The sequence below is a fragment of the Dermacentor silvarum genome, chromosome 5 (assembly GCF_013339745.2).
Source record: "Dermacentor silvarum isolate Dsil-2018 chromosome 5, BIME_Dsil_1.4, whole genome shotgun sequence".
Taxonomy (NCBI): Eukaryota; Metazoa; Arthropoda; class Arachnida; order Ixodida; family Ixodidae; genus Dermacentor; species Dermacentor silvarum.
In genome coordinates this window covers 38,474,807-38,500,429 of record NC_051158.1, presented here as the reverse complement: position 1 = coordinate 38,500,429, position 25,623 = coordinate 38,474,807, and the positions used below count along the sequence as shown (strand labels likewise).

Below are 25,623 nucleotides of genomic sequence, written 5' to 3'. Positions count from 1 at the left end.
CAACAGTAGATCGCTCTTCGTCTTTGCCAGCTTCCGATATTTGACATTGCGTACACACATTGCACAGAACAAAAACGAAACTACTGCTCATCACAACCAATGGGGATGAAAACATAGTCACTATTGGTTTTGGTTGCCGCTATATATTGGCTCTATGGGTGAACGGTGGTGCCGGACGGGAAGTCCGAACAAATGCGCATGTCCGAAAAAACATGCGCCTGAAAAATTGGTCAGCGAAGGCGAGTGTACTTGGCATGTTTTGATGCCAGAACACCATCTGCAGACAAAAACTTGCTTCGCTAAACCGATACTCTGTTGGATCCTGCACTTTCCGTTTCGCGACAGCAGGGCAATACTCCACTAAAATAAAGCATGAACACCCAAACTTAGATTTACTTCATCACACCCGATTAGGCATTATATTCGTGCTCACCGTATTGAGGTTAGACTGTATTGCATGCTAGCTGTTCATCTTGTTACTATTTGTACACTATAGTCAGACAATCAGAAAGAACAGTGCACTGCCAGCACAGGCTCCAAGAAGCGTGGCACTTTCGAAAAGGAGGCCACGCAGGCTGTTATTTGAATAAGAAGCTGTTTTCACAGGGTACACCAAGGTAAACACCTTGCAAATGCAATTGGCATTGTGCGAACTGTATGCACGACTGACAATATTTGCTCCTTGGTAATGAAAGGGAGTAATAATAACCTTTGCACCCTGTAAATGCAATCGAATGTGCAAAACTTACACCCCAAATGGTGTAATTTAACTGTGTGATTGTTCCCACATTCTAAAAAAGTTTGCACCCTTTTGAGCCCATCTTGTCCCTTAAAAAGTAATCACCATCTGTTTTGCTTGTGTTTCATATCTTGAAAACTCAGTGCTCATTACTGTCAAGAATGATATGTCACACTGATAATGCGCATGTCGTTCGTGACTAGAATTACCGGGCGTACAGCGTAAAAGAAAAGAAAGGCACACAAGATAGATTATTATTATTGTTTGCGGACAATATAAGCTCCCAAAGGCTCAAACTTTTCTTAAGAGGTTAGATGCCAATAAAGATTACTTATGTGACAAAAGGGTGTAACCACACCCTCTACATCTCGTAATGCCTCCAAACAGTAACATTTAAAGCCTTGTGAACGAGCAGACACCATGGCAAAATTACGTCCAAAAGGCGCTCTGTGTTGTTGCTTTGCAGTCGTGCCCTTATTGGTGGCGATACAGTGGTGGTCCGTTTGTTGGGTGGGGAAAACTATGACTAACCTGGTTGTGGAACCGGTGGCCGCCACCCTGCTGGTTCCTAAAGTTCTGCGTCTGCTGGAAAGGGTTCGAGCCGTTGCGGTAGTGCGACCCCGAGTGCGGATTGAAACCGTTGCTCTTGCGCTTTTGCTGAAAGAGAAAAGTGATAGCGTGAGAAACAAGAAGCTATCCATGGTGCTCTCTGCCAATATGAAAGTGAACACCGCATTTGTGTTCAAAGCATGTAATTTTCCTTGTGTGCTTGCAATGAGGAAACGTTTCATGAGCAGGATTCAACAGAACATGATAGTTCTGACTTGCACGTTTGCAAGAATTGCTGTTTGAACCGAGATGAAGTGTTTGTTCCCTTTCATAATTGTGGAGTGTGTGTACAACACTGATCACAGCAGTACTCAGGGCCAAAGCATGGCAAAATAGCCATGAAGCTTGAAAGGAGTCAAGGATTGCACAATTAGTGATGGAAAGAAAATCAACAGGCTCAGCTTTAAAATACGGTAAGGCGAGATTAAAGAGAAGTTTGGCACGTCATGCAACGCATAGAGGGAGGTAGCCGATGGTCAGCAATAGTAATAGAATGGTTACCAATGAAAAAGAGATGTAGCCTGCAGTACAATGAAGATCCCCTGAATGACGCCATTTCTTTTCTGCAAGCGATGCTGCTAAAGTAAATGTGCAAGTCCTGCTGCATACAATAACGCACCAGCTATCAATAGCCTAGCAGCATTCACAGCGAAGCGACAAAGTCATAGCTAAGCTATGATGGACATTGCCAGATCGCTGTCATAGTAGTTCCATACTTTGAGGTGACCAACTACAACTTCCTTTTTCTGAATGGAATGGGGCGACTCAGAGCACTAAATCAGACCACAGCACTTATTTAACGAGAAAAATTTGAGCAAAGTTTTGAAAACTCAGACTCGCAAGCGCTTGCTAAAACAGCAGCACCTATGAAAGCAGCTCACTGCCGTAGCTCAGGAGCTACTGTGTTCTAAGGCTGACAGTGAGGTTCCAGGTTCAATTCTTTGAGCAAAGTTTTGAAAACTCAGACTCGCAAGCGCTAGCTAAAACGGCAGCACCTATGAAAGCAGCTCACTGCCGTAGCTCAGGAGCTACTGTGTTCTAAGGCTGACAGTGAGGTTCCAGGTTCAATTCTTTGAGCAAAGTTTTGAAAACTCAGACTCGCAAGCGCTTGCTAAAACGGCAGCACCTATGAAAGCAGCTCACTGCTGTAGCTCAGGAGCTACTGTGTTCTAAGGCTGACAGTGAGGTTCCAGGTTCAATTCTTAGCCACAGTGACCAAGCTACGATGGGGCGGGAGGGTACAATGCAAGAACGCCTGGGTACGAAGATATGGGTGCTTGTTAAAGAAGCATTGGTGGTCTAAATCAATCTGAAACCTCTCATTGCCCCATCTCACATCTCTGCTTTGTTTTGGTATATTAACACCAATCAGTTAATTAACCGATCCTACCGAAGCAACCTAAGGCTTGCACAACCAGCTACATGCTGCATACCCACCTTGTAGCATAATCAAAGTGTAAACCAGAATATACATGGTATTACACGGTGCCTAAATGCATCTGAAAGTTGGCTCATTCAACTTCTGGAACACACTAGTAAAGACACCTGTCGAAAGCCTGACAGATGCAACTGTAGGCAAAACACATCCTACATCGGACCTACCACGTGTCTCATACTTTTTTAAAAGGAACACGACACCAAGACTACCTTGCTTGATAAAAACACCACGCACCTTGCCCTTGTCGTACTCATCGTCGTAACTATCGTAGTCATCGTAGTATTTCCGCTTGTCCCGGTAGAAGTTGCCGCCACCGCGGTCGCTGCCGTAGCTGTTGTGGTAGCCGCCTCCCGAGCCGCGGCCCCAGCCGTTCACGGCGAAGCCGTACTGCCGGGAGCCGTTGTTCTGGAGGTAGCCAACGATGTCCGTCTGCTTCTTGGCACCATTGCTGCCGTTCCAGTAGGACGACGACGAACCATCCTTGGAGCCATTCATATTTGGCCGCGCATCCCACTGGTGAACTGTGGCTGCGCAAGATGAAACAGACTGTTAACGATGAATTCCATCACGGCGCGCAAGAACTCTCAAAGGCGCGGCCAAACCAGCACAGAGCTTGGCCACACCTCCACAGGGCATCACTCCTCAGCGATGAGGAGGAAGCAGCAGATTTCCGAGCATTCCAGGATTTCCCAGCTCGTTGAAACTTCAAGAGCAAACAAAACGTCAGGCAGTAACAAAGTAGGTGGACAACATAAATACTTCCAAAAACCATGAATGCATGTACATTAGGGGTGTGCGATTAGTAACTTATGAGAGTGAATCGAACACGAATCAGATAGTCCCAGAAGCAAATCCAATCCAATATTGGACACTTTCTGAACAGTTTTCGAAGAAAAGTTGTATGTTCCACTAACGATGTTCATGATTTCGTATATTTACAATGTTAGAAAGTTTCATTACACTGCACATTATGAAGCATTGTTAAAAGCAGATATGGAGGATTAGATACAAATTAGCAGTTTGCTCGAATACCCAGGGCTCTCTCTCGAGTGTTTGAAGAAAACTTCCGGCTCTTTGAGCAAAATAGCGTGCTTCGAAAGCCAAATCGAACAGGACATTATTAGATTTATTATTCAAAAGAATTAAATATTCGCACACCCCTGATGCATTTGCACACATAAATAAGCGGTTCAGTGTTATCCAAAGTACAGCAACCTGTAAAGTATTGTGCACATGCTCCTTAGGCACTGACTTTATGTACAGCCAGCATCAAAAGTCAATGAACTGCGCGATTCAAGAAAAAAAAAAGGGGGGGGGGAAAGCTGTTGCGTGGAATTCCAGCTTCATACTATATTCATGAACACGATGGTATTTCCTACCAGTTAATGATTTTGCAGATCCTGCAATCCCTAAACTTTTGAGGATGACTGTAGCTGTTCAGCAACTGTTGCTTTATGCTCAACCTCTTCAACTCATGCAGGACTCTATGCAGTGCCACGAAGAAATTTCTCGAAAATTCGCAAGGCGGATGAAAAGCTTTTGGAAAGATAAAAAATTGCTGTACACTCAATAGGAGCACAGAGTTTTAAAAAGAAAACAAAGGGTTGCCTTCACAGGTCCGTACTACACATACGAGTGAACAACAATTCCTCCTTTTCAGTCATGATGACTGAAGCCCCTGGTGATGAGTGCTCCAGTGATAGGTAGGAGAGGTCTTAGTGCCCCCCCCCCCCCCCCCCAATGTTCACGATCAGATAGCCCATCTCCATGACTTGTACTCTGGATGGATTCCTTTCCTCCAATTCCCTTCATTCTTTAACAGTCACTACACCAAGCGTTGATTCCGCCAGTAAAAAACTACATTAGCACACGATGCAGACGGGAAAGGAGGCAACGCAAAGGTCCTGCTTTCACAAATATGTGTAGTATTCAAATTGCAGAAGAATTGGATCATAAACACTATAAAACTATAAGCTCTCCGTATACTCACATATGCTTTAAAAAATAAACAACAACAACAAAAAACTTCACATACTGTTCATCCCAACTAATGAGTGTGTAATGTGTGTAGCTTGAATACAATAGATCCCTCACTTTATGCCACTAAGTGCATCTTGCAATTCACAATAGATGAACTCCATAAATAACCAAAAAACTCAGAGGTGACAAGACGGGTGCTCTACACCATGGAGCGAGTTTCCCATAAAAATCACTAGAGGCAACACTGGCACCAATGTTTACGAGAGACAAGCATAGTTGGGTTCGGCTGGCGTGGGAACATTGGCTGGTAGCACAAGGATTTGCCTAAGCTCCGTCCTTCTGGCTTTCAAACGGCCTTGTGACTTCGCAGGTTTGTCATCTTCAACGAGATACAGTGTCGCAACTGCGACAATTCACGATTACACATGCGCACAGAAACTTACCCGTTATCTTCGTGAGCTCAGAAAACTACAACTGCTAAGAAATTTTGAAAGATATTCGTAACAAATTATGCCGCAAGGACTTCTCAAGCCACAAGCACGAGGGTTAGGCAAATCCATCTAGTACTACACTCATCATTCCCAGGTTAGCTGAATGATCGCAGCACCAGCGTTCCCTATAGTAGTTCTTTTGCAGGGAACTTCACACCTCACCACACACTCGAGAGAGCTCCCCAGAGAGAAGGAAACCATGCCAATAGCAGTTTCAAACGAGTAAGCAGCTTGCGCAACAAAAAGTGTTCCTAGCTTGGGCACGCAACTCCTCACAATCCAGCCGCTGCCAATGGGGCATTTCGTCAGCCACTGGCTAAAACAGCAAGCAGGTTCTGCAATAACCCACGTTGCCAGGGTTCACTACGCAAGCGAAGCTGACCACAGCTTCAGCTGACCTCTCACCAAGACCGCAAAGCACGAGGAAAACCCTAGCCCGTGTTAGCGACTCCTCTTACACTAGGGGCATTTTCCTCCTTGGCCACTGTTTTGGCAGCTACCACTAGCGATTCACTAAGTGGCACGACGAGGCAATCGCCGCGGCAATGGCCAATCGCAGATGGCACCACAATAGCAAGACCAAAGCGGTGGCCAATGACCAATCGCAGGCGGTCGTTATGCAAAAGGGTTTTGCGAGCCGGGCTCTGGCGATTTCGGTGGTGTCGTGCTACGAAACTGCTCCACTTTTCACAAACTATGCACTATACAACCGCTCCACACTCACCCTACACGAGTCTCAGAGAAACATGCAGGATCTAAAGAAAAAAAAAAATGGGCATCAAAGAAAAGTTTGTTATTCCGCACATGCTTTTCAGGAAACCCGAATGAATGGGGGGCATCACCTATGCTGTGTGTGCACACTGTAAACATTGTGAATTACTGCAAATCGTTCCCAGCAGCAAAATACCTTAAGCCACCTGTTTCTTTACCTTTGCTGCTTGCAGAGTGGCGCCGTTCGGCAGCTAACGTTTCCTTTGTCCGTTCAACCCACTCATGCGAATCACTGCTGTCGTCTGTGTCGGCCGACACTGCCCTCACACATCCGTTGGCGACGGGAGCCGGCGGCGTCGAGTTCGGCGGAGGCACAACAGGCCGCACTGGGGGCTCGTCGACTGTCGCCGCCGCACCGTCGTCACCCGCGGCAAGTTCACTCGCTGGAGGCAGCGCGTCACCGCCTCGCGCACCGTCACCAGAAGGTTGAGTCTCGGGGGTATCGACGACGCCAACGCGTCCGTCGCCAAGAAAGGGCCGCAGCTGCTGTTCTTTGTCCTCCGCGGCGTCGACCCCCGCGACTGCGGCCGGCTTCTCCGCCTCTCCCTTTTCGACACGCTTTGGAGCCACGTCCCTAGAACTCCCCGGCAGCGATGACGTCTCCCCTGCCTCGGGTGCGGCGGCTGCCGACGACGACGGCTCCACGGTCCAGCCCGGAAACTCCTCGGCGACCGGCTTGCGCGCCTCATAGGGCCGCTCCTTGTCCGTCACGTTCCAGTCCGTCGTGGAGTTGACGCTCGTCGTGCTAGACTCCACCGAGACGGCTGGAGAGAGGAGGTTAACGTCCGACACTTGCCACGTTGATGAACCCTTGGCCCTGGGAGTCTCCGGAGCATGCGTCTGAGGGACCAGGCTTTTCCGCCGATCGATGGTCCCGTCAGTCCTGTCACTGTCCGAGGCATCCGACGAGTCTCCCGCGTAGGGAACCAGGCTCATGTCACCCAGTGCGAGCGGCGCGAGCGGCTTATCCACGGGCCTCTCAACCGGCTTTTCCGCAGGCTTCGGAAGTATCACTGGAGCAGGAGGTTTCGGCGGACCGGCACTTCGCTGCGACGTTGACGGGGAAGATAACACTGCAGTGGACGAAGACGATGTGCCAATTCCAAAGGCAATCTTCGGACGATTAGCAGGAAGCGGCGTTGAGGTTGAGGACGACGGAGCTGCCGTCCGGTGGGGTGATGGGTGGGCCGTGTTAGGCAATGATGACGACGACGACGACGACGTGGCTGCAGCAGTGGTTCCGGCCACGGATACGGCCGCAGGCGATGAGGGAGACCTGGGCGGGGGCTGCTTCGGCCTCTGCGGGGTGCTCCTCTCCGTGGCCACGGCTGCAATGAGCCAACGACCTCGGCATCAAGACCACTCGCCCGCACGGCACACGCAACCCCCGCCACCTCCTCACACAGCTGCCTCACCGAATGCAGCACAACACTTCACAACTCAAAATTTTTCACACCTTCTATCCCGCACACTTGCACGCAACCCCAAAACACTGCACATCTACAAAGTTTGCATCAATAAAGAACACTTCTGCATGGTGCAAAAGCTTGGCAAAACAGAGCTCCGCTGACACAGGCTACCAAACACAATATTTATTTTCTCAGAAAATGACAATTAACAAATCTTTATGAAAATGCTATCTGGGTGTCATCAGATGTCCCTGAGTGTTCGCAATAAGTGAACCATTAAGTCAAAACTCATCAACAACGTTTCACTTCCCCAAGTGGTGCTATTATAACGAAGTAAAACTTCAAAACACAGGACAAGCTTTTGCACTTGCATTTTTTTTTTTTTTGCTAATTACCAAATAGACCAGTGTATTAGTCACATCATCTTGCAAAATCTTGCACAAAAAATTTAGTTGTGGCCATTAAAAATGCAGTCTCTCTTTAGCTAGCAACTTCTTCACGCTAGTTTCGCATATTCCATCTCCACATAACAAAACTATCCTAGACCGCTAGCTCTAAGGGCCAGCTTATTCAGATGACACGGGTGAACACAAGATGCACCAACAGCAAACGGCTGTGGATTTAGCGTCAAATGGTGGCAAGCTGGATTCATTGCTCGGCCTACTAACGAAGCTTGCGTTGGTGCACACATGCACAATAAATACAATGGCCAAATCATTCTCCGTTAATTTCTACTCAATGGCGTGGCTATTACACAAGTCTATACCAGGGGTCTCAAACTCGCATCTCGCAATGGGCAGCACGAATACTGAATGTTGCATAGATCCCAGCTGCAGTTGTACGCAACCCTTCCGGTAGAACCACCGATTCATTTGTGCTCAGATTTTGCGCAGAGGTGAAAGTCTGCAGTGCGCAATCCAACATCACGTTTAGGTGCATTACTTGTTTGTTATGTCCAGAACCCATCGTCCACACCAACTCCAGACAAAAAAAAAATGTTTATTTTGCTGTAACGGAAAGTAAACATTTATCACTCACGGTAGAGGCAAAACACAGCAAACGTAGCACATGCTGCGTTTTACCATTACGATGGCAGAAAGCACTACTGTTCCATTACAACAAAATCAACACCATCTTTGCTTCCTTATTATTGTGGACGTAAGAGACAACTAATGCACCCAAACACTGCATTACATTGGATGTGCAGTGAAACGCCACGTTTGTTTTAAATTTGGCCACGATCGAGCTATCTATTTAGCCATTAGAGTCACACATGCCTGCCACTTTGATTTACACAGTTGTCAGTATTATGCACACCTTTACACAGGCCACACTAAAAAATGTTCAAGGTAAAAACAGCGAGACCTCAGCAAAACGAGGAATTTTCTATTGTAATCGAGCCAGGTCAGAATCAAATTTCTCGATGAGAATGGCTTCGTTTCGCAGGTTGCTCAAAGGAACCAAACTGGATTGCATAATTCAACCCTGATCGGGCTAAATTGTGATAAAATGTGACTGCCTGAGATCGGTTTGATTGGTTCAGGCTGTTGACAGGGCCTGGTAGACGGCAAAACCCGCGCTTCACAGGCAGCATGCAGGACATGGGTTTGAGACGCCTGGTCAATACACAATGCAACACAAAAGTATACTAAAAGATTTGTCCGGGAAAAGTCTGAGAATACTATAGCTTGGGCCGGAATTGCACGAGCCACTTTAATGTTTTATTACAGTCCGTCACTACAGGAGGCATAAAACGCAGCATCACATCTGCGAAACAATGCAGGTCGTAGAAAACGTCACCTCGGCTGCAAAACACTGTCCCCACCGAGTGTGTGTTTGCAAACACACACTCGACTAGTTCCATCATGCAAGCAGCAGAAAGTCCAACCATTTCGAACACTCACGGACTGATGCTACAGATACGGCTGGCAATCAAACCTAATAATGATAGCATGTGAGCTCTATGCTATGACTGTTTCACTGCTTCAATGCAACGTCCCCTACATGAGCGGTTCGTAGAGCCAGGAGTAATGTACAGAAAGACAGGAACATGTGAAAAGCAGCACGTCGACTTCGGGTCGATAAAGGACCGATGGCAGACTTACAGAGTTGCCCATTTCGGAGCGGCTCGGGAGTAGCATTCCGGCTGCACAAGGCGGCCGCGGAGTTTGACTTCTGTTGGAGCAGGGGAAAGAAAACAAAGACCAATCGGGATTAGTCTTGTATGCCTCCGTGCATCTTGTAGCAAATGCAACAGAATTTATTTTCAGCATAGAGGAAATGTTTTGTTGAAAATCACAAAAGCGCATCCAAGGCTTTTTTTTTTTTAATCCAGTCAACCGCATTTACCCAATTCTTGAAAGCACCCGAATGCGACATGCAAAAAAAATGTCATGTGAACCCAAATCTAATGTGAACCAATTTTTAATTGCAGAGTTTACCTTCTCAGAATGTATATTTATTCACACTTCAATATACATTGTTGTGCCCTCTATCGCTGCCTATGGACCACGCATCATCCTTCATGTGGTCCACTACGTTTGATATTTCGTACTTCTTGAATGACTTCCACAACAATCACAAGAGGAATGGTTGCCTACACCTTGACTTACCCATTTTGAGAGTTCATTATGCAATGCGTGCAAGCCCCGGAACGCCAAAAACCGACACGACTCTGCCACCACTAACATAGCCCATAAAGTATCTTATGTTTTGAACGAGCTTTCATAATGAAAGTGGCGCATCTTTGGCAACGCCAACCTACGCGAAAACAAGTTCTGTTACTACCATACATTTGATAACAATGGTGATGCCAGTACGCTGTTTCCAAATCTCTCGAATGCAACTTTGGTTTCGTATTCGACTTTAATGCAGATAGAACTTTCGAAACCCGTATCCTCAGCAAAAAAGGCGTGCAGTGGAATTGGGTAAATATGAAAATCCAAACCAAAATGGCCTGGGCTGCGATACAAAAGCTCATCACATACATGCATAACTGCATGCATAACGTACAATGTGCCTCAAAGTCTAGAAATTCTGGAAATTGCCACTACCAGGTGGCGCCGCTTACCTTGACAATGTGGTTCTCCTGCGACTCCGGCGGTGTCCGGACGTAGAAGAGGACGTATGCCTGCTGGTTCAGTACCTGCCCCAAGCTCACTTGGTGCACCTACAGACAAACCAAATATAAAAAGGCAGAAAATAAATTTTATACGGAGAGAGCTTGCACAGGCATTCCTTAAAACTTCTAGTAGGGTGAACGAAATGCCCATTGCAAAACAACAAATCCGTCATCAAAAGCCAGTTTATGTTGTCCACTGCAGGCCAAAGTCCTCTCCCAGCAATATCCGATTACCCCTCTCATCCACCAGTTGATACCAGGCTATGCCCGCAAATGTCTAGAGGGCCCCTTCAATGTCGACTAAAATATCGGCTACCCCAACTTACTCTCTAATCCACACCGTTTTCGTCACAAGAATTTTACGTTACAGCTATAAATTTGCATCCGACTGCTTGTTGCATTTAAAAAAAAAAAAAAAAAAAAAAAAAAAAAAAAAACTTCCGAAGCCCACCAGACACTTCAAAAAGACACAAACACCACCGCAAGCGAAATGACAACACAGTAGGCCCTTCCCGTAACTTTTTCTGTGTTGCATGAAGTAAGTTGACAGTCAAGTTAGCATACGCTTAAGAGGATGAAGTCGAAAGCCTGCGTGCTCACGAGACATTCATTAAACATTTATTCATTTCCAATCACTTGTTTTCTCCCTCCAAAGGTTGTAGGTACATGTCTTAATTTTATCTTAATTACCTGTGCCTTAATTAACACCAAAGCACGTGGATTTGACTCCCACCAAAGGTTGCGGGTTCAACCATCAATGGCGGCACCATCAACTTTGGTGCCATAACGCCGGATGGTAAAATTTTCGACCCATGAGCCATCTAAGGCTTTTGCCTCAATAAAGGTGGCCTCAAGACAAATACACCGATCACACGAGTCGACCCATTTTCATAGCCGACCTCCGTATTTGAGTAGGTGCAGTCTCTTTTTTTTTTTTAGTGCAATCGGAAAGCGCGGCACACTTACCCGGGAATCGTCCATGCAGTACCAGTTTCCGTTGGAGTTTCGCACGAAGCAGAAGTAGTGTCCCGAGTTGCAGCTGGCACCCAGGTGCACCAGCACGGCATTGAGCCGGTACGTAACCGGATCACCCTGCGGAGCATTAAAACGTGGTCACATAACCAGGACCAACATCTGGCTACCCTAGGAAGACGTCAGCCAAGGGACTCTGAAACTGCACTTGGCCATCAACATTATGTTTGAAACAATGATTTATACAATGCTCACGTGGGGCCAGATTGAGAGATTGAGTGTCCGCGTCGATGAGGAAATCATTAGTCACAACCCATTTATCGACCCTGGCGGGACTGACCAAATCGGCTGAATTATCCGGTGAGTCGAATTAAACAAGAGGCAGAAAAAACACCAATACACACCGATGATTCATCAGGCAGTACTATTTGCCCCGATTTTAACAGGCCCCCGAATTGAATGCACGCACACTTTTTATTAGTTTAAAGCAGAAAACTGAAGTAGAAAAATGCAGTTCCAATCAACGTGAAAGCTGGGGAAGTGCGGAGCAGTGATTCGCCGGTGTTTCCCTTGTGTTTATCTTGTTTTATCCTGTGTTTATCTTGTGTATAGCAATCCATCCGTTTTGACACTTGTGCTAAGACACAACTGGTGGGAAACCGCCACGCACATGGAGCCAAAGCCTTTGCTGATGATGGTTAGAAGCGATTTTAACTAATTTCTCTTAATTCAATTAATTCATGAGTACTCCTATATTTTACATTATTCTGAATCTAGTTAGTTTAATTTTACCCGGTTTTGAGCTGGTATTGGCATGTTTTGGCACTGTTTTGCACTTGTGTTTTCTGAGCGTGACGACGTGACACATTAGACGCCGACAGCCCAGGCCCCTAATGTGCCCCGCACTTAAAAGTGACGCTAGAGCTCCTAAACAAAGTAGAAATCGATCACGCACCCAATTTTTAGCAAGAAAACAACTAAAACCTGAATAGGAACAGTAACACTTATTCTTAATGTTACCCTCAAGGCCCAAAGCAGGCTTTACAAAGGGGGGGGGTGTGGTACAAACATGGCAGATTACAACACTTTCAGGAAACACGTCAGTTTTTTGACGAAATACAAAGAGAAAAAAAAGAAAAACACATCCTCGGCATGAAAGTTGACATGAAAGCATGTGACATCGCCGAAGTGAGCAGTCAGGCTCGATCTAAACCTGTTGTCGAGAATGGGGACACTCACATGCTTATCCGACATGTACGGCCGCAGCTCAAGGTGCTCGGGGTAGCTCACGTGCTTCGTGATTTTGCCTCCAAACATCCGGTTGGCGTCAAACCTGCAAGGCAAGGGCATGTTTACCTTTCAACACTGCATTCGCTGAGCACGCGCTTTTTACTGCGCAATACAGGCAGACAGCCACGTACTAGCAACATTAACGAATTGCAGGACGAACGGTTTAACAGATGGCTGACCACTTCTGCAGCCTAAAATTCAAGGGCCATACAGTCCAACCCCCTTACGACACTACCCGTTTTAACAATATATCGTACATAGCAATGAGCAGCCACTGCACTATTAACTTTTGCGTGTGTTCTACAGTAAAATGAACCATAAATAAACAGCAGGCTGACAGGGAATGGATACAAAAGAAGCCCACCCACCTTTTGAACTGGAAGGTGGCTACGTTGGGCGCCCTGTGGACCGTGAACCGCTTCTGCGCCATCACTTTGATGTTGCAGCGAGGACACTTGTAGGCGTTGTCGTTCTGCAGGAGCTCCGGCTCCACAAACTTCTCCAGGGCCGTTTCCAAGCTGGAGGCATTCTGGAGTTTGGGGAGTAACAAAATGTTTCGATCCAAAGGCTGAAATCAAGCGCTCAAGTTCTGGAACAGTTTACAGTTACTGCTACGACAGGCAGACAAATGGGCAGTCTCTCCCCTTCCCAAAGAATAGTGTAACAGTGCCGTGACCACGATTATGACGACGCTCCTCAATGCGATGAAGAAGGCGACGGCGGAATTTCTGGGCTAGACTATCGCACCACACGGACAACTCTGCGATATCTTGTAAATATTCTGTAAATACATGTTCATTTATTGTGCTACGTGTGATACTGGTATTGAATCCCATTCTCTCTCACCTATTTTTTTTTTTTTATTGGACATTTATAAAACAATTTCAGCTATGTAATTTGTTTTGGCCGAGGTCTATAAGTTGAGCGCACAACCTTTCGCATACCCATCTCGGAGGCCATAAATACTAAACATTAATGCAATCATGGGCTGAGAGCGTGACAGGCATCATTTTATGCAAGTACGGTAGCACAGCTTTTGAGCCCAGCAGTGAGCCCAGCAGTGAGCGGAGCTTTGAGCACAGCAGGCAGAAAAAAAAAAAAAAAGAGGATGCAAGGATGGGCATGTTTGCCAATCACACCACTTATACGAGAAGCATTTAAAACCTTAAGGTTGCAAAAAGGCTCACAAAGTGATGCTCTTTCAATAATGGACACATCCTACAATTTTCGAAAAAAAAAAACGGCATCAAGGGCATCAGCTCACCTTGATGTCTAGGATGAGATCCATGAAGTGGTCGTACGTGTTGCTCTTCTCCTTGCATTTCATGCAAATCACTGGCAAGATAAGACAGATAAAGAAAGCAATACATCAGTCATGCGACTGTCTTAGAAGCCACCTCAGCAAACTTCTAAAATGGTTCCCATAACAACGCGGCAGGGGCTATTCAGGCATCAAGGAACCCCCTGCATATCCATCTACTTCGATACAGACAGACCCCCCCCCCCCCCCGCCCCCCACTTTCTGAAAGGATCCTCCACTCCACTGAGCAGAGTACAGCATGGGCCCTCAACTTAAGAAGACGCTACGATTCTCAGGGATTGTTGCGTACTAGTGTGCGTAGCGCAGTCAAGCAAATTTTGATTACCGCAAAATGCAATCCATGCATACCAATCTGTTAACTCCGTAATTCACAAGAAACCCCGCGGACACGAACAACGTTGGTGGGGTAAGTAGGCACTCATTTTGCTTTACAGCTTGTCCCGAGTGCACGCCTTTTGTGGGACACACACACACTTTAGACACAACACAAGCGGCAGCAAACTTGGAACAGCACAAGGTCACAAGCAACACCCACTGTTTTTTAGACCATGGTGACTCTTTCAGAGACACTTTTCCATTGACAATTTCACTTGCTTCAGGAAATTGTCAGAATAAACTCGCTCAAAGTGGGTTCCCCTCTGGTCATCCTTTTACCATCATCACAAGACTTCCAAAGGTATGGTCCAAGACCGACGGGCAAAACTTTTTCCGAACCAAATTTTATTTAGGCAAACCAAATCTCGCGCCACCTTTTCAACACCTTAGAAAACCCTGGCTGGTGCACAAAGCAGTGAAATGAGGCGATTCATTCCAAGGGATATAGACATCTCACGTAGGGCAGGCAACGACAATTTATAAGGCTAGATCCGGATGTGAGAATCCAACAACCTACCGGCCACCACAGTCACCTAACGACACGCATGCAACACACACACAAAGTCCCCTTACCTTGACTCCTATGATACCCGCCAAAGATCTCATTCACAACTGTTGTTTCTTTGCTCGCAGGGTCCAGCCTGTAAAAGAATTAAGGACGACACATTTTTGCCCTCTGCGACAACAGACAAACAAACAAACATCTCGCATGAACGACCGGTGATTCGTACATCCTATGACAGCTACAGGCTAAAGACCAACTGCAAGGGAACTTCACTCTCGCTAAATTGGTTATAAACAAGTACTAATATGTACTATTGAAATAACCGTGGCAAAGTTGCAGGGCTGATAATTGTTTATTTTCTTATAAGCATCCTTAAAGAAACATCTAAATAGACGGCGTGTGCTTATGATGGTTGATAGTTATGGCGCGAATCCCAGACCATGGTCAGGTCTGGGATTTGCACAAACATTTTCAGAATATCGCCAATGCAACTACGAATCAAACCTGCGGCCTGATGTTCATAAGCAAAACGCCAATGCCACTGAGCTTGCATGACTACGTTGAAGCCTGGACTCACAGATCTTTAAGAATTCATCTGTGGCGCGCAAACTACACGAAGCCAACAGACAATGAAGCCAAGGAAAGCACAGGAGAAATACTTCAGAGTTGTGCTGGCTAGAACTCGCAGGTTTTGATCTAGCACACATAAATACCCAAGATAGCGGCCGGACTGATAGCTGTAGCCGCAGCACAATTGGTAGTGCAAACAACACATAATCCAGAGTATAGAAACCTAAAGCACTGGTAAATAATATAGACAAGGAACAGGCAAAAGACACAAATACCTGTTCCTCGTCTATATTTTTTTGCTGTGCTCCAAGTTTCGATACAGCAAAGCAATACCAACTAGCTCACCTATCCATCCTATCGTAAAGCGGAGGTTATGGGATCACATTCCGCCGACGGCAATATCTTTTCCTCCACTTTCATTTTCCCTTTCCCTCATTATTTTTCTACCTTTCAATTTAAACCACAGCTAATTTCCTTTATACTTTCCTTGGCTTTTACATGGCCGTGATTAACAAAAATCGAGCCCCTTGGTTTCCCATCTTGTCATTCATTTCATTGTATTTGTTGTTTTATGTTGTGCGACATCATGAAAGCCCATGCAGAAAATGTAGACAAGTGGAACTGCACGTGGCCAAGTGAAAAAAAAAAGAGAAATAAAGCACTGAGAGACTCACTTGAGGCCGCCCTCGTAATTGGCTAGTGCTGCCTTCCAGAGGTTGTCAACGACGTAGCGGAGGAACTCATGGGCGTCCTCCTGTTGTCCGAACTGAAAGTGCTTCGCTATGGCTGGTTGACAAGAACGAGAAGAAAACAAAATGTCGATCACGTTCCCCGACCAACAATCAATTGCACACATTGCTTCTGCACAAAGCACTTTCAAAACAGGTGACAAGCTTCCCTTGGCATCAGCACACAGCAACCCGAAAAGACACTACAGTGGAACCTCGTTGATACGATTCTGCGTAACACATTTTTCAGGATGATACGCATCTTTTTTTTCCGATAATACGATCTCGTTGAATAATAAGTTGAATGATAAGATTTTCGGATGATACTGACGCGTACTCTATGTAGACATTTAAACGACGATGACAATATGTGCTTTAACTGGCTCCAAGTGGTAGGACAGGGTAATTCGAAGACAAAGAAGACGTCTTTGTTCTGGCGATTCTAAAGCTGTTCCGCCATCTTGTTCAACGTGTTGTCTCTTGTTCGCGTTGACTCGTGACAATATGCTTTATTTTCCGGTTCCCGTTGTGGGGTCTCACACGTGCTCTTGGGACAAAGCAACAACAACACAATAGTGCAAACAATCAAAAAGGCATTTATTGCACCTTTCATACACTAATGCATGCTACCCGAATTACTACCCATAGAACATTCACATGGGCGCGCAACAAATCAAAGAAGTCCAACTCACCGCGACCGGTTAGCGAGCGAATATGTTCCCCCATGCTACGACACTATCGCCTAGGGCCGTATTCTGAAACGTTCCACTTCGGCGAGATTTCGCCTAGGCGAAAGTCGACATTATTAACAGGCCGTGCGTGCTGCTCGCCGACCCTCAAGCCAAGAGGAACAACCTTCTCCCTTTTGCGCCCGCGTAACCCCGCCGTCAGGTGGCGTTAGCAGCGCAACCCTCGCGCCCTCTCTCGTAACATCCACGCCGACTGCCTCCGGCGCTTAGCAATGCAGAGAAGCCGGATTACAGGAGACACAAGCTATGCGGGGAAAACCACATCAGGGGACGCGTGAGAGTCGTACATCCCCACACTGTGAAGATCGTGTCAACGAGATTCCACTGTATAAAGAAAATGCTAAATCAGTTTAATCTGATAAATTCTTTCTGAGAACTCATTTTTCGTAATTTCGCAGTAATAGATTGATTACCACAGAAGAGTAACTGAAGGCTGAAGTTCCGTTTTCTGAACTTTACACCAACACACCAACATCCGTTCGTCTGTGTGACATCTTGGATATCAAATATTTTCTCATATTTGGGTCTTGTATCCTGAAGTAAATGTTCTTGAAATTTGCCGAGTTCAGTCTAACCGAATCTGAGCCGATGCCATCGAAATCTACAATGCCATGACGAGCTCATGCATAAAGTTGAAAACGGCATTGTTAAACATGTTTCGTGTGTTAACCACAGTGAACTAATGCATTTACAACGAAACGTTTTGTAAAACATTATCAAGTTGCAGTCACGCAAGTCATCTGAAGGCAGGCAGAACTAATTTTAGGCAAATGCATGTGTGGTCCATAATTTTTGTGCCATACATGAAGCGTACCCTAGTGTCAGAGTTCCTTCCCTCTAGCAATTTTTTTTTTTTTTTTTTGCACCTAACTCTGTCCTGTCATCCAAGAGCAGCAAGATGTCCAGCAACATACCTTTGAGCCGCTGGTATATGTACAGAGGCTTGATGGTGTCTCCAGACTTTTCCAGGGCCCGCTTCATGTGCCTCTGAAGTTCACACATCATGCAGAAGTTCATTGTCTTGCCTGCAAAACCGAGACCACTGGTCATCAACACTAGAAAAGACTGTCACTGTTCAACACTTGAAAAGGTGAAAAAAGAAGAAAAGAGCCTGCTTTCACAGGCAGCAATATGTTCCTCCTGCACGAAGGACCTTGACTACTAGGCAGTAAAACCTCATTATTCCAGACTTCACAAGGCCAAAAATAAAAAACAATAGAATTACCCAAATGTTGAATTATCAAATGTATCGAGAAAACACCAAACACATGCTTACTACATCAGTCTGCCTTTGTTTATAAAAGAAGTCTGTAGCCTTCCTTTACATATTGCACAAAATCGGCGCGTAAGCTAGAATTCTCGTCTGGAGACTGATATTTCTCGTAAAACAGCATTCAACGTTCTTGAAATCGCAAAACGAGCCAAAACTCGTAAACTCAGCGAGAAATTTGGGTGAGTCGACAGGTATGTAATACGGCGACACCATAGCGTGGACGTTGGGTGATGGAACGTGCCACCGCCCTACACTGCGCAAAAGCTGCTGGCAGTCCAGCACGCCACCAACAGCCAACGGGTGTGTACGCTTACACTTGGTGCAGTGGTCGTCCTGGTGCAGGAGGTAGTTGGCCAAGGGTGGGCAGTAGGTCAGGCACTGGATGACCGTGTTCATGAAGCAAGTGTTGCCCATGTTGACGAGGCCCGCGCCTATGCGCCGCTGCTCCCGCCAGTCCAGCCAGATCGCGTCGGACGAGTGCAGCCGCACCCGCGGCTCCGGGATGCCGTCCTCGCCCCCGTCGTCCCGGCGCGCCACCTTGTTTACGCCGCCGTTCATGGCGTCTCCGCCGCCACCCACGCCGTTCGTCATGGAGGCGCCGTTCACCATCGACTTGCCTCCTGGTAGAATCGCCAGAGAAGCACATCAAAAAACACATTCAGAACTGGACCAGTACAAACAACGCAACAATACTTTTTGCTCATGTACATTCTTTCATTTTCGCCTACTGCTCATAACCATGGCAACGTCATCATCAGCCTGGGTTGGTGCTGATGGGAATAGGATGACGGTGAGAAACACTTCAGAGGAACACCAAATTAGTTTAGACTGATAAGGTATTCTTTCGAAACGCCTTTCTATAATTTTGTCAGAATGTTGATTAATGGAAATGTTGATGAAGGTCAAACTAATTTCCCTTTTTTTTTTCAAGCGGGAATTATACCACCTGTACATCACAGCGACGTCAAAAATTTCGAAGTATTTTCTCATATTTGGGCGGGTGTAGCTCGGCAAACGTTTTTCAATTTTGCCAAATTCAGCCTTTGGCTCCAACGGAAAAAAAAAAGTTACTGGGCCTGAGTAGACGCGGTCGAAATCCATGTCGTCACAGAGATCTGGTGAGGCAACTTCAAAGCAGCAGTTGCCACCCATCTTTTTGTTTTTAAGCCCTTTCTGGTTTCATCAGAAAAGAGCATCATCTTGCAGAGTGGCCTTCCGGTGTTGTAAAAGTGTAATTTGGTAGCACGGCTCAAAATATTCTTGCCCTCCAAGCATGCGGTGCTTCCTTGCTTCATGCTCCGATGATTGCCTTCCACCTTTGCACACAAGTCTCTTTTTCAAGGATTGCAGGTGACAAACGTCCCCCCCCCCCCCTCCTCTAGACACAAAATATCCCAGCCCGCTGAAAGAATGGTAACACAACAATTAGAGAGCTCCGACATGCTTACCGAGCTTGTGCAGGGAGTTGTTCTTGCTCAGCTGGCCATTGTGTACCGGCGACGGGGAGAGCGGCGCGTACTTTGCCCGCAGTGCCTCGGTCGAGAGCTTGCCTCCGCCGTCGCACGGCTCAAAGTCGATGCGAGACAGAAGCACCGACGACCGCGAACCGCCAGCGACCTGCATCAAAAAAAAATTGTGTTTGAGTGCGGCTGCTGTCAGGGTGCAGCCTCAACATAAAACAGTGTCATTTGTGGCTGCCACGTTTATCACCTGAACAAAGTCAGAAGACTTCATTACACATGGACATTACTAACACGTCTGCACAAAAGTGCAAGTTCTTGCGCTGTCGGAATAAATGTCCAGATCATTAGCAAACTACAGACGATGTGCCGGCCCAAGGCTAAAACAAATTCAAGCTTTAACAAATAAATAGAAAGTTTCTTGGAATGAATGTGCTTCTAAGTCACACTCAAATATTATGCTGGAAATTCCAAATCAGGCTAAACTGAAACAAGCCCAAGAGCTATTATTACACACTAAGGAGCAGGAACGTCTCATTACTTCTATCAGATACATTTCCCACTTCTTCAATTTACATGTTTTTTTTTTGTTCTTTTTTTTCACATTCTGCCTAAAACTGCCCTTTGGTGCTGTTATTACCACCCATGTAGGTTCACTTCAAGCACACACTTCTCACTTTTTAGCACTTGCTAAAATAATTTTTTAATGAAAGTTGTGTTTGATCCACATGCAGTAAACTTCACACACAGTTGCCTTGACACTGCCCCTCATGTATGCTAAATGTGAACTTGGTGGTATTTGCAGATATGTCGGGACAGTGGGCAAAACATTTTTCTCCTTAAGTGCCAGCTTTATTGCACTACTTCATTGCTGGATAACATGTTCTAATTTGCAGCGTCTGTGTTATCCTTGGCACAAATACCTCCACGGTGACACATCAAATTCACAATTTGTTGATTTGCACACACCTGTTGGTTGAGACCCAGTGGGCTACGGCCAAGCCCCAGGCTTATGGAGTTGCTGATCATCTTCAAACTTTCTTGCGGCATCTTTCCCGCAGAGCTTGTGGCGACAGGGGGCACGGGAAATTCTTAGAACCTACAAAAGGTGCTGACTAGACTTCTTCCCAATGTCTGGGCCGCTGAAACATGGAGAAGAACATGAAAAGAGAAAAAAATTGTCATCCACTTGAGAATAACATGAAACCACAAAGGAGTCCCCAAGACAGGTTTCTCAGAACGAAGGCTTCGCAGTTGAAAAATTCATCCCAGTCCGCGGATCGAACTAGGGACCAACGCCTTCCAATCTACCACCTGAGCTAACCAGGAGGCTAGCAGATTTCTAAGCAAGGCTGATTCGAATAACAACTCGAAGCACTGGTACACTCAAATATGGCAAATAAGAGTCCCTGTATCCTTCAGGATAACCATCATTAAAATCCCAGACAGGTTTCTGTCATGCACCCCAAAACAGTTGAAATGCCTTTAAATAAAAATGCATAAGCCTCTACAATAAGCCTGTATAATATGGCGCCATCAGGCAACAAAAACAAACAGAGCACTTTTAAGTTTACAGTTCATGCAGAAAATATCTGAACCAACTAAGGTCCTCTTGCGGGCTTCTGTTCTGTGGCGTCTCTTTATTTTCCACACTTTCCTCCAAAAATTACTAGTGTAAGCTCTAGCGCTGTGATAATTCAACTACCACGAGAACGATGGTATGTGGGTTTGTCTCATCGTCATTTCATGTGGCTTCATGTGTTCGGGTTTTATTCGCTATAGTTTATCTGCCTTTATTTGCCTAAATTTCAAAGCAATAATATTTTCCTAAATGCAGAAGGCAATAAGGATCTGCACGAATGTACAAGCATAGTGAATTGCAGCGCAAATATTGCTTTGAGAGTCGTCAAGGGGTGGTGTCCAAGTCTACACCCCAGCGATGGTTGCCTCCGAGTAACAGAAAAAGATCTCAAAGGCTATGCTTTGGCTAACTGCACGAGCAGAAAGTAATTGCAGCACTGGAAACACATCACAGAAGCTATGTTTTGGAACAACACCTATTTGCCAAGCCCCAAAGCCGTCTGAAGCCAGAAGGACAACGTTTAGGTGGATTCGTCATCAATCCCATGACGGCCAAGGAGGTTGTAAAGATTTCTGGAGTGGAGATGATGCCTTAAATGTGGTGCCGGGATGCCACCATCTTTTTAGAGGAATTGAATAACGTTAGCACATAGAGCAGAACTGGAAGAGTTTTTTTCTCACATCCAGCCGCATTAAGACGGCCAATTTAGTCGTACAGACACTGCTCAACGTGTCTCTGCGTAACTGGTTTTGGGATGAAACCTGACCGTCCTGGCAAATTGTGTGGGAGATCATGATATTTCTCAGCCACAGGCTGAGAAATATCACGGCTGAGAAATATCACGGCTGAAAGGCTGAAACAACGAGCACTTATTTTACAATTAGCCAATCAATTACACTAACAGTGCAAAAGCCGTGGAACTGTGACTGGTCTCCAGCAATCGCGGCACTCTTTTCAGGGGTGAAGTAGGCCAAGTGCTGGCTTCGCCTCTGCTGGCAAAAAACTACGGGGGCAGGCCACTACAGAAAACTTTATTTTAAGCCTCCTTGACCCTGGCTGAACCGCCACGATTTGCAGCTCCCATAACAACTTGCGTCAGACTTCCCTCCGGTTGTAAGAAACACTACTACGCCGTCAGAAGTGCAAGACACACAAACACACACACTCGTTTACCAAGCACTTCTACGCCAACACGAGATGGCGCTACTGAAAAGATATGCACCTTCAAATCGCGCAAGAGGGAGGTGCGGCCAAATTCGGAAAATGCTCTTTCATCTTTCACGGTACACACAAGTTGCGGCAAAGGCGATTCGCGTCTGCGGTCCGCCGCGATCCGTTGGAGTGGCGCCAAGGCAGAAAGCCTTCGGCCACAGCTGCGTGCTCCTCCGAGAACCCAAAAACAGCAACGTATCCGCTCACAATCGGTAGCGCCACGTTTCGTTTTCGCTTTTACTCCAACCCCTCGTTATCTGTAATAGTTTTAAAACGCAACAGAGGCTTATAATTGGGCACACACCAGTCGGCGATGTCTTGTTTTCCCGATGCGTCTGCTAAAAATCGTCTGCTACCGTCTCGCGTTTTCTTGGGCAAGGCGAAGAACAACACCAGCGAAGCAGCCACCAACGAATCGGGCGGATTTTTTCTCAACGCTCTCCGTTAATGCGAGCGCCACGCAAGAAGAAATTTTTTAACGAAAGTTGAAGTATGATGCATTCAACAAAGGTATTCTCAATACTGCATCGAATACTGACGTTAGGTGCGAGAACGAACCAGTTTCGACGAAAGCTAGCGCCGATGCTACGAAAAAAAAAAAAAGAACAGAAAAACAAACACGCATTCGAGTCACGTGGATTTAAAATAGGCGGGCTTGCAACGCGTCACCACCGATCGATTTTTTTTTTTTTTTTTTTTTTTTTTGCGCCGCGTGTGGATAGCATTTTTAATTTTTATTTTTGCCGGCCGGCCGATCAAGCCGCACGACTTTTTCGTCTCCTGACTATTACTGTTTCGCTTAATAACGAACCGCATGAAAAAAAAATATATATATATAAAAGATTCAACTGGATGCAGAAGTACTACCGGTACTACTTTGTATGACGTCGCCGCGATGTAAACTTATCCGCAGCTATCGGAATGCGCCGAGCGATAAGATTCAAAACGCGGGTTTGCGGTCACAAAGAAAGCGTCTCTAGGCTTACACAATCAAGGGAAACGAGCGTTATAAAATATAACTCAAATGTCCAACGAAGAGAACAATCGGAGCTATTTCGCAAAACGAACAACACGAGGTCGGCAATGGCGACAGAACTAATCAATTCGGTGAGACTACTCCGCGCTCTGTATCAAACTCGGGTCTTTGTAACTACTCAATTTACATACATGTAGCCTTTATATGTGTCTAAACAGATCCGCGATAGGATTCTCGCACACAAGCGACAGCGCACAACCGGGCGATATGCGAGGCGGGCTGCGACCAAACGGCGCGTTGGTGCGGTGATAACCACGTTTGTTTTTTATCGCCGCCTCCACACTTGTGTTAGTTAAATGTCGCAAGCCTGCGGCGGAAACGAAGCGCACGGCCTCGCGCACGTCAAAAACCGTCGGCGGGCAACGCAACTGGCTACCTCGCGTAGTTTTTTTTCGGTTCCCGCATCTACAACGCCGGCTCTGACGCAGATTACACGGCATGGTAGGTACAGCACTACCGTCAACAACAGCCGAAACTGCTCGAATACTGGACGGATCTCGTTTCGCGAGGTGGGCTTCGTGCAACGCGTAAAATATCGCTCAGCATGTGCTTGCACTTTGAAATAAGACCACACCGCTGCGTGTAAACGCGGGGCACACGTCAAAATAGGCCTAGCGTGCCGGCCAGCGGCAGGGGCACATGGGGCGACGTCGCCCGGCGGCGCACTTTGAAGCAGTTGCGCGCGAAGCGAACCTCGGTCACCTACAGCAGCGCTCCGCGCCCGCCAGACACACAGTCGCCAACGCGTTACCCCCACGACGCACGTGCAGGCTCGTTTACGAAGGGGGTTTTGACCCGAGGCGAACTTCGGTCGCTTCCAGCGTCACCGGCGCCAAGGGTCGCGAAAGAAAACCCCGGCGCACGGCACGAATCGCTGTGGCCGTGCCGCTCCGAGAGGCAGCGGGTTTTTAGGCCTAAGTTTCGCCTCTCGCGTCAGCTGCACTAGCATCACCGGCGGGCGGCAAACTGCGATCGGGTCCTTTCGGCAGACGATAGAAGAACGAGACTTACCTGTGACAGCCACGTCGTGTGTCATGGTCAACAAGTATCCGTCGCCGGCGTCACTACACGGTCGGTCACCACTACGATATTATTATTTTTTTTATTTAAACGGGGACAGTGCGTTCAGGAACGGGCCGAAACGCACACAAAGGACCGCCGCGCCACCTAGGACAAAGAGTGAGTCGTTCGCCGCTCCAGAGATGGCGCGGCGGTCGGCAAACCGAAAATTGGCGCGAAGATTTGATTTAGGTAAAAACACGTTACCAGCGAGCAGCCAAGCGAAAACACGAATGGGGCCATCTACGCAGCACTAGTTTGGGCACACCACAAACAAACCGTACTATACAAATCAGTCGTAGCAAAGAAGTTCGAAATAAAGGCGTTCTTACCAGCAACCACCGAGCGACGAACATCGACGATGGCAGAAACGTCATCAGAATGAGGTCATGTCGAAGTAAACATTTTGTGCTGTGAATATGCGACACTTACGCGCGATTCTTTCGGGCTACCGTTCCAATGCAAGCAACTCTCTCGAGCGCTAGAGAAAAAATAAGCACAATGTCAGCAAATCGAACTTTATTCCATGCGGTTCATTATATCCACATATCACTTGTTTTATTGCAGTTACAATGAACTTCCTTCTTGTTCTGTTTGCTCGGAAGGCCACCGCGACTTGTATATTGCCTTGTTAGTCGTTTAATTCGCGTAGTAAAGCGACATACGCTAGAGCTTTTGCATACGATCATCGTGTTTTATTGTGATTCTTCAAGAATGCCACAGATCCGAACAAGAGCATGCTTGGCACGCGAGCTCGCGGCTAGACTGTACCGACGATGTATATTAGAACTAGAAAACGTTAGTACCAAAGAAAAAAATAACTGAGACATATCGACAAATCCGCAACAGACACCGGGTCGCAAACAAAGAACTCTACATGCTTCCCACATACTTTCTAACGGTTAATGTGAAACCAAACAGTACCCGATCTCT

The 25,623-nt window shown here is 46.5% G+C and overlaps 1 protein-coding gene across 24 annotated transcripts in view; it reads right to left on the bottom strand.

Annotated features, from left to right (window-relative positions):
* The window catches only part of LOC119453297 (ubiquitin carboxyl-terminal hydrolase 36), a 67,156-nt gene extending 42,355 nt beyond the window's left edge, over positions 1-24,801 (bottom strand). For 2 of the 24 annotated variants that reach the window (XM_037715327.2, XM_049667738.1), the window contains exons 1-16: positions 24,643-24,801; positions 20,771-20,943; positions 19,790-19,958; positions 18,656-18,961; positions 17,983-18,093; positions 16,266-16,377; positions 15,090-15,157; positions 14,085-14,155; positions 13,189-13,349; positions 12,770-12,863; positions 11,525-11,650; positions 10,508-10,606; positions 9,543-9,612; positions 6,187-7,356; positions 3,021-3,313; positions 1,271-1,396 (exon numbers count right to left, since the gene is read on the bottom strand). In XM_037715327.2, the coding sequence (XP_037571255.2) occupies positions 1,271-1,396; positions 3,021-3,313; positions 6,187-7,356; positions 9,543-9,612; positions 10,508-10,606; positions 11,525-11,650; positions 12,770-12,863; positions 13,189-13,349; positions 14,085-14,155; positions 15,090-15,157; positions 16,266-16,377; positions 17,983-18,093; positions 18,656-18,961; positions 19,790-19,958; positions 20,771-20,851 (3,057 nt within the window). In that variant the 5' untranslated portion in view covers positions 20,852-20,943; positions 24,643-24,801. Of the gene's footprint in view, positions 1-1,270; positions 1,397-3,020; positions 3,314-6,186; positions 7,357-9,542; positions 9,613-10,507; positions 10,607-11,524; positions 11,651-12,769; positions 12,864-13,188; positions 13,350-14,084; positions 14,156-15,089; positions 15,158-16,265; positions 16,378-17,982; positions 18,094-18,655; positions 18,962-19,789; positions 19,959-20,770; positions 20,944-22,605; positions 22,756-22,899; positions 22,922-24,642 lie in introns of those variants that run through there. The other 22 variants (XM_049667720.1, XM_049667736.1, XM_049667729.1 and 19 more) reach the window with 18 other exon arrangements.
* Between the last annotated feature and the right edge of the window lie 822 nt (positions 24,802-25,623).